Here is a 17,030-nt window from a genome sequence, read left to right as displayed (position 1 = left end):
AGTGTTAATACTAATGTCTATAGTCTTATTTTCCACTACTTCCTTATCAAGACTAAACGCCATCTAGTCACCAACTATGCTCTGTGAATTTCCTTTCTCTGCTGGTTCAGCATCCTTGCCTACCTGCTCACTAGTCGAACCTTATCTTCAGTCTTAAGTTGTTCCCTCTCTAGAAGCTCTGTCTTCAAAGATGGCGAGCCAGAGGCCTTGTGCTCTCATAGCATTGTCTTTACTTCTTGCTCAGCATGTGGTAAGCACAACGCTGCTGCCATTTTATGTAGGTTTTCCCTTTATCACAGCTCTTTAAGGGCAGATCAGAGATCAACAGTTCTTTGTGGTCCCAGGGCTAAGCACTATTTGTTGTTGAGAAACTATCTCCCTGACTGCTAAACAGAGGTCTCTAAATGGCCAGTCAAGGCAACCCTTTCCCTCCCTTCACCTCTCCCTTCTCTGGGCTCACCAATCTGCCCATAGGCCATGCCAATGAGACGGTGGTTCACGAGATTGTCAGTTTTTGGATTCCGTGGAAGCCTCTTCATGATGTCACTTTCAGGTGTCTCATAAGCCAAGGAAATCGCAGGGACCTGGAGGATGTAGGGTGGGAATGATAGGTACACAGAGACATTCTAGCTCTGTCCCTTCATGTGACAGATTTTTTCCCTACACTTAGCCTATCTTAGGAATTCCCAGAGTGAGAGCTGGTGCTTACCATGTCAGTGCCCAGGTCAATGCAGAGAATGGTAATGGTACCCAGAGGCAAGGGTATACTTAGGATAATGAACAGCAGGAAGGGGGTGATCTCAGGGATGTTGCTGGTCAGGGTATATGCGATGGACTTCTTCAGGTTATCAAAGATGAGGCGACCTGGAGAAGATGGCCAAACTTCTATGAGAAGCAACCAGAAGACACACCTCCAATAAACCAGCTCCTGGTCAGAAAGAACTCTAGAAAGGAGTGGTCCACGAAAATGTTGGGAGTTCTAGACCTTGGTGGTGGTGGTGGGGGTCCATGTTTTGTCTGTAAATTGTGTGACTATTACATAAAGCCATGATTTATTAGCCACGGCCTGGTTTTGTACTCTTTGTTCTTGGAGTCACCATGGCTAGTGTTACCCAATCTCTGAAAATCAGGCAGAGTTGGGTAGAGTTAATCCCAGAGGAGTCTGAGAATGCCAGTATTAAAGTCTTTGTAAGATTATGAATGAGGCCCGGTGTTGGTGGTGCATGCCTTTAATCCCAGCACTCAGGATCCAGAGGCAGGCGGATCTCTGTGAGTTCGAGGCCAGCCTGGTCTCCAGAGTGAGTGCCAGGATAGGCTCCAAAACTACAAAGAGAAACCCTGTCTCGAAAAACCAAAACCAAACCAAACGAAAACAAAACAAAAAAAGATTACGAATGAGTGGAAAGAACCTGAGCGTGGTATAGGCCTGGGTTTCAATCTCATTGTCCACTTTATTTAACTTGTGACCTTGCTCTCACCTTACATCTCCCAGTGCCACTTCTGCTTTGCAAGACTGCTGAGTGCGGCCTTGGCTACCCTTCCAAACGCTGTCATCCTTCCCTGAGCTCCCTGCTTTTTTTCTTTCCCATACTATGCAATTTGCCTTGTTCGTTGTCTGTCCCTCCCTACTACCAAGTTAGTTGTATGTGGGCAGGCATTTCTGTCTTTTGTCTCCTGTGTTGGGATGGTATATTGCAAATGGTGCTCAGAAAAATGTATTGAATTAAATAGATTTAAAATAGGGAGCAAACTGTCAGATTCATACTTGTTTTTAAAAAAATGGATTGGTGTGTTTTAGTAAGATCACTTCAGACAGCAGTGAGGGAAGTCTGGCAGGTGGCCCTATGGGGTTCTTCTGTTTCAATGGGCATTCTCTTTAGAATTCTCTGGAAAGAGGGTAATTGAGTTCATGCTGTTAATTTGCAGATAATCTCCAATTGTCCCCATAATTCAGGCAACAAGTTCCTAGGGGTCTCTGCTGAAGACTGAAGCACTGAGTTTCCCGGGGTATGGCTACCTCTGAAAACTTGCGGTAGATACACTTTGAATCGCAGTGAGACCGTAAAGAAGGAATTGTGCTATGCCAGAATCTAGCTAGGTCTCTGTGGTCAATCTGGAAAACCTTCAAATTCATCTTTAAAAAGAATACCCTCGGGGCTGGAGAGATGGCTCAGAGGTTAAGAGCACTGACTGCTCTTCCAGAGGTCCTGAGTTCAATTCCCAGCAACCACATAGTTGCTCACAACCATCTGGTATGAGATCTGGTGCCCTCTTCTGGTGTGCAGATATACATGGAAGCAGAATGTTGTATACATAATAAATAGATGAAATCTTTAAAAAAACCACTTAAACACACAAAGTAAAATAAATAAACCTTAAAAAAAGAATACCCTCAACTATTAGCTGAATCTTTTTTTTTTAAAAGATAGGTTCTTTCATGTCACACAAGCAGGCCTCACAATTGCTCTGTAGCCAAGGATGACCTTCAACTCATGATCCTCCTGCCTCCATCTTTTTCTTTTTTCTTTCTTTTTTTTTTTTTCAAGACAGTGTTTCTCTGTGTAACAGTCCTGTCCTGGCTGTCCGGGAACTTGCTTTGTAGACCAGGCTGGCCTCGAACTCACAGAGATACATCTGCCTCTGCCTCCCAAGTGCTGGGATTAAAGGTGTGCACCACCAGGCATCTTGCCTCCATCTTCAGAGTGATGAAATAATAGGTGTTTTACACAGTGCTGGGACTTCAACCCAGGGCTTTATGCACACTAGGTAAGGAATCTAGCAAGATAGCCACATTCCCCCAGCCCCAAGCTAAATGGAATTTTCAAGATTTGTGATTTTTTTCCAGTCCATATAGGATTAGGAGGTTGGATGGTGACCAAAGGCAATGAAAGTAATCTACATTAATCCCCATTCCAAGGATCAAGTCCCACCATTAGGTACCCTGTCTCCTCACCCTCCTCTACACCTGTCACAATGGAGGCAAAGTTGTCATCAAGAAGGATCATGTCAGCTGCCTGCTTAGAGACATCAGAGCCAGTGATACCCATGGCAATGCCAATATCGGCCTTCTTCAGTGCGGGGGAGTCATTCACTCCATCACCAGTCACTGCCACAATGGATCCCTGGTGAAATCCAGACAAAAGTGTTAGATTCAGAATCAGTTCCAAATGTCAATTTGATTCCAGCATCTATCTATCTATCTATCTATCTATCTATCTATCTATCTATCTATCTATCTTTCTTTCTTTCTTTCTTTCTTTCTTTCTTCCTTTTTTCTTTTCCTTCCTTCCTTCCTTCCTTCCTTCCTTCCTTCCTTCCTTCCTTTCTTTTTTCAAGACAATGTTTCTCTATGTATCTCTGGCTGTACTGTAACTCACTCTGTAGATCAGGCTGGCCTCGAACTCACAGAGATCCATTTGCTTCTACTTCCGAGTACTGGGATTAAAGGCGTTCACCACCGCCACCTGGTTGCATCTCATTTTTTAATGCAGTCATGTTTTATTTGCCTATGCTTAGCCCTGTTTTCTGTTCCCCTGAGCTATTTAAGCTTTCAGGGAACTGCCAAACTAAAGGCCATGGCTGAGGCAGGATGGGATTCTCTCCACCCAGCCCATTTGGTCCCCCGCTGGGTTTGCAGCTGGACTCTCCCAGGTTCCCCAGGGCACCTTGTCTCCCTTACCAGCCTCTGACACCCCTCCACAATGATGAGCTTCTGCTGAGGAGACGTTCGAGCAAACACTATCTCCCTGTAGGACTTGAGGATATCGTCCAGCTCTTCTGAGACCATGTCCTTTAGCTCTGAGCCGTGCACGACGATGGCTTTAAGAGACCTAAGGGAAGGAGTTTCCAAAGGCTAGTCAGAGTGTTGAGGACTCACGTCATGTTCCAGTGTTCTCTACTAAACCCCCAAGTTCTGGTGTCCTTCCCACCCAGTCTCCTTGCCCTCAGTGTCTACTGCCCTTAAATTGACTCATACCATCCTCATCTCCCCTTGCCAACCACTCCTTCCTTTTTTTTTTTGGTCCCTCAGGTTCTATTTTTTTTCCTGTCTCCTCTTAACACTCAGTGGCCTAATCACTTAAGTTACTGCTCTGTCATATTTTATTTGGTCGAGTGTATATCCTACAATCCTACTTGCTGAAGGAGACTCCAGAACTTTGGGAAATGGTTTTTGATGGGACGGGCTGGGGCTGAAGGGGCAAATGTCAGATCTGAGTTCTTTAGGGGTCTCACCTGGAATTGACTTCACTGACAGGGATATTAAGCCGAGCAGCCATGTCCTCTGCTGTCTCGTTACCTTCTGAAATGATGCCCACACTTTTAGCAATAGCTTTGGCGGTGATGGGATGATCCCCTGTTACCATGATTACCTGGGTTGGGAGGGGGAAGGAAAAGGAGAAAGTTTTAGATAAGATCTGGATCCATTACCCCCTAAGTAAAAGCCCATTTAGTAGCTCAATTCTAAGCACAATTCCAACCCATACAGGTCAAGAGCTGTGCTACTGTGGCGTCCGTCAATCCTTGGAGGGAGACAGGGATGTCAGCTGATGTGGCCCAGATCCTTCAAGTTCTATGTTGCCCAGGAAGAAGTTGGTGATTTGGAAATACTGCAAAATTCAGAACTCCACTCACTTGTTCCAGAAGCTGTTTGAAACTTTTAACAACACAAAAATGAAATGTCTGGAAGAATCTGTTGCCTAGCGAAACTTCACCAAGACCCAGGCCTTATAGAGCCTTACTCTACCCCTTGCCTTGCCTTGTCCTACACTTTCTACTTGGAGGCTCATTGTACCCCATTCCTACCCAAAGGTGGGGTTCTGGTGTTCTGCTTTCATAGCATTCTGCTCTTCCCATGTGTCACCACTTAGCACTTCTCTCTGTGGTGATCTCTTCCCCACTGGCCTGAGAGCTTCGTGAGGATGACATGCCCTTGGCCCGCTACAATGGCCTGCACTTAATAAGCCATCAACACGTATTTACAGAATGAGGACTGAAGGGAAGGTGACTACCTGGGAGCTCCTTCTCAAGGTTCCTGGCTGTGCTCTAGACGTGCTATCGGCCTCATACATTCCTAGTGTCTCACCATGTTTGATCATCTTATGGACTGCTGTCTAGTGGCTTCAGCCATACTACCCCCCGTGTCAAGCCAGAGAGATGAAAATACGATGCTATTTCAAGAGTGAGTTGCTTGGACACAATTTTACTAAACACCCTTACACTCGTGTATGAGATACACTCATATAATAGAAGTGCCGCTCTACAAAGAACAGCTCCCTTTGAAGTAAAGAGTATCCAGCTGCCTTTGGGATTCAAGTTCTGGAAGCATTGAATTTCCAACCTCCCTGGGATGTTCCCACATCAACGTTCCAGTTACTCTATGCTCCCCTCTACCGTCTTCCCCCACACCAGACAATCTGAAAGAAACTTGCAAATTCTGGTAAGGAAACTATGTACCTGGGACAGCTTCCAAAGCCCGACTTCTTTGTAGAGGGAACCAGCGTTATAATGTGCTAAGTACCCTCATTCTACTGAAGTCTTAGTGGTTAATATAGTGGAAGTATTTTTTTAATTTTTTTTTAAATCACATTTGCTTCAAAGTCATGGGCTGCCTGCTTAGTCCTCCAATCATTTCCCTGCAAAAGACTCTGGGGGCCATGCAACAATTATATGACTTCTCTTATTCAGTAGTCTGTGACAGTCATCTACTCTGCGTCACCACCACTTTGAGGGGGATGGTGGCTCTGGAAGGCTTCGATTCAGAACATGCTCCTACGTGTCTGTTACATTTTGTACATTTTGAAAGATGATGCCATCCTTCTGTCTTATTCTTCCATGCCCAGAGAGGGAATGATTCACAATTCCTCAGAGTCTGCCAACTTCCCATTAGGTTGGAGTCTAGAAGGACTCCACACAACTGTAGCAAGACTTGTAAACAGGCACCAAACAAGGGCTGTTCAGACAGCATTGAGGCGTCCTAACTCATGGCCAGCCCTATGAGTCCTCACAAACTATAATGCTGTGCCTCCGGCTGTGGTGACATCCTGATCTGTTGGGCATCCTGACCCATACTGCTTCTTTGGTCCCTATTTGGGCCTCCCCACCTGTTGGCACACTTGTGGTTCTCTTCTTGCCAAGGAGATTCGTGAATTCCCAGGTGAGACAAATTGCCGACTACATTCATAACGCTATTCCTCATTCTAATAGTCTACCTCAAAGCTCAGAAAACCCAGATGAATGCCTTCTTCCACAATACGGGACGGTAGCTTACAGCACTTTGGGGAAGCATCAACATGAGTTATTCTATGAAGATGTTCTGTAATAATGTCATCTCCACAAAGAACTTACTGCCTCGGAGGTTTTATAAGGTGTGATTAAAAAATTGATGCATCATAATTTCCCACGTCATTTCTTTAGTTTCCACTCCAGTGAACCATTGTTTAGCTAAGCATTGTTCAGGATGACTCTTAGACAAATTACTGGCAGTCACAGGTCTAATATAAGAGCAACTCCAGCGGGAAGCACCTACTCCCCCAAAGTGCCTCCAACTCCTCTGCTCTAGCCAGCTCTTCCTAAGTCTAGAGGATGCAGGTGATCCAGAATATAAAGTATGAGCACCAAGTGCCATATCTAATCTATAAGGTATGAGTTTTGGGCCAGTGAGATAGCTTAGTGGGTACAAGCACTTGATGTACAAGCCTAACAACCTGGGTTCAAATCCCGAAGCCCCCAAGGTGGAAAGAAAGTGACTTCCAAAGGATTTTCTCTGAACTACCCATGCGCATTGTGGCATGTGTGTTCCCATACTCACATATGTACAGATGTACACACAATCACTCATTCAATCAACATTAAAAAAGATAGGAGGAGCCTTTGACTAGAAGCATGAATACACAGAGTCTCAGAATTGGAAAAATTCCATTGCTGCTGCCTTCCTGTGAAATCAAGATCCACCTCATCAAAGACTTTGGGTTTGCTCTGTAGTGGAGTTTCACTCTTAGTTTCTAGTTTTTCTTTGAGGAGCAGAGGTTTATACCTGTCATTGCAGCTGATCACTGAAGGTCAGACCCACAGAAAGCTCTCCAGTTCTATAGTTCATTGCCTGCTCCAGCCACCAGGCACCCTAGCCTCACAGTGTTAACCTCCCATCCCAACATCAGCTCCTCTTATAGCCACAGCGCAGCAGTAGCATGGTATAGGAGCATGCTCAAATGTGCAACCTCCAGGGGCCCTAGAGCTGCTGAATCACGATGTGGGGAGAAGAGGGGAAGGAAGAGGAAAAGGAGAGAGAGAGAGAGAGAGAGAGAGAGAGAGAGAGAGAGAGAGGGAGAGGGAGGGAGGAAGGGAGAGAGAGAGAGGGAGAGAGAGACAGAGAGACAGAGAGACAGAGAGAGGGAGGGAGAGGGAGGGAGGAAGGGAGAGAGAGAGAGGGAGAGAGAGACAGAGAGACAGACAGAGAGACAGAGAGAGGGAGGGAGAGGGAGGGAGAGAGAAACAGACAGACAGAGAGAGAGAGGGAGAGAGAGAATATTCACACACTGGTCTAAGAAGCACTGCTTGACAGTGGTTTCAAACTTGTGCACCCATTAGAATTTCCAGAAACTTTTGAAGTACTGATTGATGCCTGAGAGCCAGCCTGGGGTTTGGGGTTTAGCTTAGAGTTTTCACACTTGGTGATTCTCACAATCAGGGGGAGGCAGGCTTCTGGAAGAAACTTCCTATTAGACATCTCCAAAGAGTAAGCTCGTGGAGGCAGAAATCAATTCAGCCAAGATTGGGCACCTACTCTGAGCCAAGCTTTCTGCTGGCTTGTGGGAGATGCAGGGCTTTTGGGGAGGGTGGGAATTCACCTTAATGCCTGCACTTCGACACTTGCTCACAGCATCGGGCACAGCAGTCCGAGGAGGGTCTATCATCGATATGAGGCCAGTGAAGCACAGATTCTCCATGGGGAAATTTATCTCATCTGTATCAAACTGGAATCCCTTAGAGAAGTTGCTAGGCAAGTTCAAGAAGCAGAAACCTGGGGAGAGAAGAAGGGCCCAGAAGTCATCCCCATGCTATGTCTCCTGCCTGCCACACACCCCACAAAACGATCACTTTGATGGCATTCTTTCAAAGCCACCCCCCTTCCCCAGCTCCTCACCCAGCACTCGCTCTCCCATGCCTCCCAGTTCTAAGTAGGCATTTTGGAAGTCTGTCTTCATTTCCTCGTCCATGGGGTACTCCTGCCCATTCAGCAGGAAACTGGAGCAAAAATCCAAGATCCTTTCCGGAGCACCCTTCATCATCAGCATATGGGCGTGGGGGTTATCTTCCAGAAGATGGATTGACATCTGGGGAGAGGGGACGCAGTGAAAGAGCCAGAGGGGGAGGGGAGACACGGGGCAAAAATCTGTAGGAAAACTGCTTCACGCCCACCTCCCATCCTCAGCCAGGCCAAATCAGACTCAAGCAGAACCCAGCCCAATCATCTGCAGCAGAATCTAGTATCTTCTGAGAAGTTCTCCGAGGGCATAGCGGGTACTCTCCTTTCTCCCTGATTCCTTGCTGATTAGATGGTTCAAGTGAGCTCGAAGACCAGTGTGCTATAGAGTCAGAATTGTCTCTTATCTACTTTGTGAACTAAGCTAAATTCAGTCAAGCCTGCAAAACCTTAGTTCCTCCCTGAGAGTTGTTTTTTCTTAAATGATTTATTTTCATTTTATGTGCATTGGGGTATTACCTCCATGTGTGTCTGTGTGTGAGGGTGTCAAATCACTTGGAGCTGGATTACAGACAGTTGTGAGCTGTCATGTGGGTGCTGGGATGAACCCCGGTCCTCTGGAAGAGCAGCCAGTGCTCTTAACCACTGAGCCATCTCTCCAGTCCCCTTTATTGTTTGTTTTTAAGGAGAGCTAGTTGTACAACAAATGCAAGCAAACAAACAACAAAAACCCCCCAACTTTGAAACTGAAACACAAACTAAATAATTTAGCCCTGTAGCCATTCTTCTACAGGCAGGAGATGCCATCAAGGAAGACTATGTACTGTGTACTGGTTGGATGCCTGATGATGAAGGGTAAGGTTCATGACACGGATCTGCAGAGACCACACAACCAGAGGGAGCAGCCTGGTGGCTTGGGTTTAGCCTTTCACTTGGATCTCTGATCTGTGAGAAGGCACCCATAGAGTTCCTCTTTTGACTTACAGGAACTGCCTGCAAAGGCCCCCCGTTGGAGACAAAATCAGCAAATTGAAAGGAACTGTGGGAACACCAAGGAGGCCAGCCGGCACTTCCTGGATGTTGAGTGGGGTGAGCACTGGTGCATAAAATGTGGCTACAACTGATTTGTTAAAGAATGATCAGCTGTGTTCAAGACATGCTTAAGTGGTTAAAAGGGAAAACATCATTTAAAGGCAGAAGCTGTAAGATTAACAAAGCTCAATGAATCTTGGTTGACTGAATAAAAGGCTCAGGTGAACCCAAGCTTCTTACCTACTAACTTGGTCATAGGGAATAAAAGCCTTGATTGAAGATTACAAATAGGGGCTTATAAGATGGCTCAACAAATAAAGATGCTTGAGGCCAAACCCTGAAGACCTAAACTTGATCCCTGGACTGACAGTGGAAGATGTGGACCAGTTCCCAAATATTGTCTTCTGGCCACACGGAATCCATTTTACACACACACACACACACACACACACACACACACACACACACACAGCACAGGCACATGCACACACCCCTTCCCCCAAAGAGAAATAGGTGTTTTGGCTGGGTGTGGTGGCACGTTCTTTTAATCCCAGCACTTGGGAGGCAGAGGCAGGCAGATCTCTGTGAGTTTGAGACCAGTGTGGTCTACAAGAGCAAGTTCCAGGACAGCCTCCAAAGTTACATGGAGAAACTCTGTCTCAAAAAACAAAGCAAAAAAGTGTTGTTTGGCAGGGTCTCACTATGTATACCAGCTGGCCTCGAATTCACAGAGATCCACCTGCTTCTGCCTCCTGAGTGCTGGCATTAAAGGTGTGTGGTGACACACTTAGCCAAAAAAAATTTTTTTTCCGTTTCAGAGATGGTAAGAGACCAAACTTTGCAAATGACTGACAGGCTAAGTAAGACACATTCCTTTCAAAGACTGGAGTCTCTGCCCTTTGAGCAAGCTAATTACAGTAGTTCACTCAAAGTCTGCCAGAGCTAGGCCTGCTGGAGCTGAGTGCAGCGGCCGCTCTGCCCCAGACCGTGTAACAGAGACCACTTCTGCCACGTGGATGATACTCAGGAGCTCAGAAGCACTCTTTTAAAAGGTAATTTGGGGGAACACGGTTACTTGTTGGACATTCCAACAATGACATGAATATGTCTGACTTTTATTTTTAACCGCATGGAGGGAGAGGTACCTAATTCATCCAAAGGCTTTACTCACATTCTGCCAAGCCACAAAATTCCTGTCTGGTTGGTGAGGCCACCAAGTGTCAGAAAAAAGAAATGGGAATAAAGTTTGCAGCTTATTTGCAGATCTGAGAGATCTATTTTATGAAAGTGACTAAGACAAGTTTAGACAGGAAGTGTGGATCCACTTATCTCTTAGTGTTCCAACACAAATTACAAGTAATCGAGGTTTCTTTTAAACATATAGACTGTGTTATTTTGTTATATCTGACGACAGAAGGCAAAACTGACTTAGAAGTCTTATATCGTAGCCCTGCCCACACATTCAAATGTCTGGTCTTTGCCCGAGCAAACAGGCCTGGTTGGCCTCTGGCCATGGACAGGCCACTCAGAGTCTCTGTGCTCACCTCTCTTCAAATGAGGCTTGGAGTCTTGCTGCCCCTATGGGTTACTTTGACTTTTCCTCTTCTTCTTTTCTTAGACAGGGTCTCAAACTGTAAGTCAAGCTTACCTGGAACTCAGGGTAATCCTTCTGCCTCAGCCCCCAACTCAATGCAGAAATTATAGGCATGAAGCACCATGCATAGCTACTCTGATTTCATTGTTTGTGCCACTGACCATTCCTTAAATTCTCCCTTGCCCACCTGCTTCCTCCCTGGGTCATAAATCAACACTTTTAGAAAATGAAAACTATGACCCACAAGCTGGTACCCCCGACTGCCTCACTGATGGCTGCACTACAACTTTATGGAGGGAAAAGGGGTATTTGATGGCTAAGGAGACAGAGCACCTTGCAGACACAGTCTTTTGCCTACAGTGGCAAATGGCATAGCAGACACTGGTATAGACTAATAGTTGTACATGACTCTGATGTGACTCCTACAAGCCAGCCTTGACTACCTCTGCCTCAGAGAATATTTTAAGATAAGCTTTCATTGCAGGTGGCATGGGTGAGAATTCTGCTAGGAACTATTCCTCCTCTCTTCACCGTCATTATCCTTGAGATGCACTTTCCTCCTAGTTGGCATGCTGGCTTTCCTGAGCATGCTCAGAAGCACAACTGGAGGCAAAGGCAAAAGCTTCCCCATCTGTGGTGACGAGCCCAGGCCCCCCTCCGTTCTCCTACCTTTGTCAGTTCTGTACCTGGTACTTGTTGGTAGAATTAAAGGGAATCTCTGCCACCTTGGGGTTTTTCTGTCTCATTTCATTCACAGAGTTGTAAGATTGTTCAATGAATTTGAGGAGGGCTGACTCAGAAGCGTCTCCTGTTGTTCCCCGCTGCACGGAAGGATTTGTATAAGTCCCAGGGGAAACCATCTGGGCATAGGGTTTACCTGTGGTCTCAAGGAGAGAGGCAGAATGGGGAGGGAAGGGTGTGTGTACAAAATCACTGAGGGTGGAGAGGCAGAAACTTTTGGAAGCAGTGATACACTAGTCATCAAGGTATCCTCTTTCCGCTTGGTACCTTAGCTATGGGAACGGATTCCTGATGGGGCTTAAAGTCAGCCCGGTTACAGAGGCCAGCAATTCGAGCCAGGTAAAACCAGGTGTCGGAGGACTTGGGAAATGTTTTCCCTGGGGAAGAAGAAGGGGAGAACTGTAAACAAACAGAATTTAATACAAAGGATTACACTAGGAGAGAGAGGTCAGGGATTAGAAGGCTCAAGGTCATCTCCAGCTACTTACTGAGTCGAAGGCTAAACAAATATCAAGGCAGGAGGTTATTCATATTCAAATACTGCCTCCTCCTCCTCTCCTTCCACTCTCCAACTCTCTCCTGTTTGTCTGGAGTTGTCATTTTCCTAACAGTCCCACCCCAAATCCTCCTACTCTTGGCTTCTAATGCCACTAGTCACCGGTTGTATGATCCTCACTGGTGTCAGCCTCATACACAGTCTTGTCAAACCACAAGTGGGCCACCGTCATGCGGTTCTGGGTGAGGGTGCCTGTCTTGTCCGAGCAGATGGTGGATGTGGAGCCCAGTGTCTCCACCGCCTCCAGGTTCTTCACCAGGCAGTTCTTCCGAGCCATGCGCTTGGCTGTCAGCGTCAGGCACACCTAAAGCCACCAAAAGGGGAAAGAATGGGTTGCTTTGGAAATCCTGTTGTTTTTATTTCCTTTTTATCCTAGCCCAGTCTTTAGACATCCCACCTGTGACCATCAAAAAGAATACTGAGGAAATGATTTAGATATGTGCTTTATGGCAAGAGTTTCGGTGTCTTCCTTCACCTGAGTGACTGTCATAGAGCAAAAGCCCCTTCCCCAGAAGGTGGTTAGATTTTCTAGTCAGGAGCCTCTTTTCCATCCTGGGCCACTTCCTCTCTCTCAGATCCAGTCTCTCCAAGGACCGTATAGAGAGGTAATGTTCTATTATGGTATACAGCGCTGTGTATAGAGCCAGCATTTTTCCAGTAGTTTCAGAAAAGTTTGGGCAGGAGGGAATGAAATGTCACAATACTGAAAAGCCCTTGAAAAATCTGTAAGCATAGAATTCCAACTGTGGAATTGCAGTCACTAGTCCCAGTGTTTTAAAAACTAGTCCAAACATACCCTAAACATTATTCTTATTTCTATTTTAAGAAGAATATTGAAAAAAAACTAGAGAATACCCCAAACAACTGTAAGACAAAGAACTAAGACCTTGTCGTAGGAAGAATGGTTAAGGAAAAGATTACCTGGAGAATCTGAGGGGACATGGTGACTACATCAAAAGGGAGATGGGGGGGGGACTAGAACGTAGGAGACAGAGAATCAACTTATTTCAGTTGGGGAAAGTAGGATGAAATAGGGAATATTTCTGCTCAATACAGTGAAATATAACCAAGTGGTCAAACAGCAAAATAGACTGATAAAGAGAGGAGCTATGTTCTCCATTCTCAGAAGAAAAAAAAACAAAAACAAAAACCACAATTATCTTTCATGGATTTTTATAGAGAACATTCAGTGTTCGCTCAAAGGTTGACTTTAAATGGCCTTGAAGTCCTTTCCAGTAGGATTCTGTAATTGCAAATTAGTCTCTCTCTAAAAACTAATGAATACTTGAGACCAAGTTTAACAGCCAATTCACCTGAGACAGAGTGCACTTTTTCTCTGTTGCATCTTGCTTCCCCTTTCACTGAAGAGGAGGAGGTATGGGAATGTAATGGCTTACACTTAAGATGTTTAACAACAACAAAATCCATACTCATGATTTGATTCTCCTGGGGTTATTTGTCTGCCCAGAGGCTACCCCCCACCTTGTTTACTCACAGTGACAGTGGCCAGCAGCCCTTCAGGCACATTGGCCACAATGATGCCAATAAGGAAAATGACAGCATCCAGCCAGCCATAGCCCAAGATAAGTGAGAGTGAAAAAAAACTGACACCAAGGAAGACAGCGACAGCTGTGATCAGATGAATGAAGTGTTCAATCTCAACAGCAATGGGGGTCTGGCCCATTGTCAAGCCAGATGTCAGTGAAGCAATTCGGCCCATTACTGTGTTGTCTCCTGTAGCAATCACAACACCCCGGGCTGTGCCTGTGAATAAAGGAAAAAGCTGTGATACCATACCCATGGTAAAGTAAGAAATGCCTGTCTCCATAACTTCCCTCCAGCCATTAACATAGAAATAAAATCCTTAGACTGGGTTGCTAGGAGAATCTCTTGTTGTCATAGTTGGTTCCCAACACTTCATAATTTCTGGGGTGACAGGAATAGATGGCACAGAGTGTCTAAATGCCATGGAATTCCCTAGGTGATAAGAGAACCTTTTGTTTTAATGGGGCCACTCTTGGTGGGTTCTTGGCTAGCCACAAGAAGAGGGAGTTGCCAGGGGAACCAACTAAGTGGTTACATGGTGGACTTTCACAACTTCAGCTCAACTTCTGAGACGAGTGAGGCTGAAGGCTGAGTTGATTACCAATGGCAAATGATATAATCAGTCATGTCTGTGTATTAAAGCATCCATCAAAAAGTCAAGACAAGGCCAGGCAATGGCGGTGCACACATTTAACCCCAGAACTCAGGAGGCAGAGACAAGTGAATTTCTGTGAGTTTGAGGCCAGCCTATGCTCCAGCGGCAAGATGTGATCCCAACAAGGAGGGACGCCAATAAGGTGTCCAATAAGATAAGTCTTCTAAATATATTTTATGCTAGTTAAGACTGAGTTAGCAGATGAGAAGTCCTAGTCATTGGCCAAGCAGCTTTAAACCTAATACAAGTTTCTGTGTATTCATTTGGGTCTAACTCGGGCAGGCGGCTGGCGTAAAGCTCACACGTGGTGGTGGTGGGGCTCCGGCGGCATTTGGCAGAAAGATTTATCGTAACAGAATGGTGTCAGAAGTGGGACACTGTGGCCTATGGGCTAAAGATGGATGCCCAACGTTACAGAGGAAATTTGGGTGACTGCCCAGGTAGCCAGATGTCTCTGTCAGTTCTAGAGTTTATATATTATCCTTCTGTGGTCTTTGATAGAGTTGAAGATAGAGTTGATTATAGTTTTCTTCAGTTATTAGATAAGTTATCTTTCTTTTTATTTAGACAGAAAAGAGGAGATGATGGGGAATGTACTGTGTATGTTTATCTTATTGATTGTTAAATAAAATACTGTTTGGCCAATGAGACAGGAAGTTAGACAGGACTAGGAGTCAAAGAGGATTCTGGGAGAAGTAGTAGAGAAGTGGTGGTCCAGGCAGGAAGTGACATAGCAAGGAGACTCATATTTGAGTAAGGAGAAACGGGAAGTTCCCTCTTTTCCCCTCCGCTCCTGCTCCAGCGGCACGATGTGATCCACCAGCAAGGAGGGACGCCAATAAGGCGTCCGATAAGATAAGTCTTATAAAATATATAGATGTATGATAATTAAGATTGAGCTAACAGATGAGAAGTCCTAGTCATTGGCCAATTAGCTTTGTACCTAATACAAGTTTCTGTGTATTCATTTGGGCCTAACTCGGGCAGGCAGCTGGCATAAAGCGCACATGTGGCAGTGGGGCTCAGAGGCTTTTGGCGGAAAGATTTTTCGTAACAAGCCTAATCTACAGAGCGAGTTCCAGGACATGCTCTAAAGCTACAGAGAAAGAAAACCCTGCTTTGGGGTGGGCGGGGGGTGGGGGGGAGCCAGGACACCTAGATTTGGAGAGCTTCCAGACTGGAAACACATGGAGTTGTCTGGAGGATAGCACCCCCAGAGAGGATGCAAAAGCTCCATCCAGAGAAGAGACAGAGCCCACATACCATTCCCTATGCATGTCTCCCATCTGGGTGTTCACTTGTAGCCTATCAACTGTAATAGATGGGAAATGTAGGCCAAGTGCATCCCTGAGTTCTGAGAGCCTCAAGGAAGAAGTCACAGGAATCCAAGTTGACAGTCAATCTGTCACAAGTATGGATGACAACCTATTACTTGGATTAGAATCTAAAGTAGAAAGAGTCCCATGGGATTAGGCCCTCATCTGATGCTATTTTGAGGCAGATAGTGTCAAAATTGGACCGAGTTTTGGAGAGCTGATAGGGAATCCCTACAGTAGGACACCGAATTCTGTGCAGACAGAAAAAGATAGGGTGGAAGCCAAAGCCTGCTAAACATCCTACAGTGCATGGTTCAGCCCTTCTCTGCTCACAACTAAGAGCTCTCCCTCCAGTCCTCAGGGTTAGAAGTTGAGAAATTCTGCCTGAGGGGCCCCCTCCCTGCTTTTCTGGCTAGAGCTAGTCTGACCTCTGCTGGGTAGCTCAGGCCATAACAGCCGTGCCCTGGGCTTTTCCAGCTCTGCTCTCTACCTAGAAGGTTGACTTTACCCACAAGTGGTACAGGACATTCACTGACAATCTTGAGACAAGATTGTCGAAAACCATACTTCTTGCTTTACATTTGTGCCTGCCACTCCCACCATTCAAATCAGAATTACCAAGGAAAGAAACCCATAGAAAAAGCAGAAAGGCCAACATTCTAAATAACTAGCTCTGTTCCCTGAGAAACTCGAGTTTCCTCATACTTAAATTGGGATGAAGCACATCCCAGATGTTGTGGGTTACACTAGAAATCCAGCATTTGAAAGGCTGAGGCTAGAGGATTGCCTTGATTTCAAGGACAGTGTGGGCATGGTGTCAGACTTTGTCTAAAGAAGCAAGAGGAGGAGGAGGAAGAGGAGGAGGAGGAGGAGGAGGAGGAGGAGGAAGAAGAAGAAGAAGAAGAAGAAGAAGAAGAAGAAGAAGAAGAAGAAGAAGAAGAAATAATTTACCTACAAAGCTATGAAATTAAATATGTTCAAAAGAGCCTAGAACAAAGTTGGGTATGTGGTAGGCTAGGCACTCAACTTTATTCTTACATTCAGGTGACTAAAAGATTTCCTGAATCTAGTATAAAATTGTAAGTGTGGTCCAGGAGGAGCAGCTCCCCCACACGGGGGCAGGGAGTAGTTGGGGGCCTCCAGTTCTAGAATCACCTTCAGCAACAGTCCAGGATCATGGGGCTGGAGACATGACTCACCAGTTAAGAGGATTTACTGCTCTTGCAGACAACTTAGACTTGGTACCCAGACCTACACGATGGCTCACAACCATCTATAACTGCAGTTCGAGGGGATCACTTTCTCTGACCTCCTTGGACTCCTGAATACACTGGGACTCGTACACACTCAGGCACACAATTCATACATAAAAATTTTAAAAATATGTT

General features: G+C 45.6%; 1 protein-coding gene across 1 annotated transcript in view; it reads right to left on the bottom strand.

The window, feature by feature from the left end:
• Atp1a4 (ATPase Na+/K+ transporting subunit alpha 4) overlaps nucleotides 1-17,030 on the bottom strand; it is a 35,005-nt gene that overhangs the window by 9,063 nt on the left and 8,912 nt on the right. The window contains exons 7-17 of the mRNA XM_027418952.2: nucleotides 13,622-13,890; nucleotides 12,229-12,430; nucleotides 11,838-11,947; nucleotides 11,516-11,650; nucleotides 8,144-8,333; nucleotides 7,848-8,020; nucleotides 4,234-4,370; nucleotides 3,680-3,830; nucleotides 2,954-3,122; nucleotides 710-864; nucleotides 461-584 (exon numbers count right to left, since the gene is read on the bottom strand). Coding sequence (XP_027274753.1) covers nucleotides 461-584; nucleotides 710-864; nucleotides 2,954-3,122; nucleotides 3,680-3,830; nucleotides 4,234-4,370; nucleotides 7,848-8,020; nucleotides 8,144-8,333; nucleotides 11,516-11,650; nucleotides 11,838-11,947; nucleotides 12,229-12,430; nucleotides 13,622-13,890 — 1,815 coding nt within the window. The remainder of the gene's footprint in view (nucleotides 1-460; nucleotides 585-709; nucleotides 865-2,953; nucleotides 3,123-3,679; nucleotides 3,831-4,233; nucleotides 4,371-7,847; nucleotides 8,021-8,143; nucleotides 8,334-11,515; nucleotides 11,651-11,837; nucleotides 11,948-12,228; nucleotides 12,431-13,621; nucleotides 13,891-17,030) is intronic.

Source organism: Cricetulus griseus, chromosome 5 (genome assembly GCF_003668045.3).
Source record: "Cricetulus griseus strain 17A/GY chromosome 5, alternate assembly CriGri-PICRH-1.0, whole genome shotgun sequence".
Taxonomy (NCBI): Eukaryota; Metazoa; Chordata; class Mammalia; order Rodentia; family Cricetidae; genus Cricetulus; species Cricetulus griseus.
This window is presented reverse-complemented; position numbering and strand designations above follow the sequence as displayed.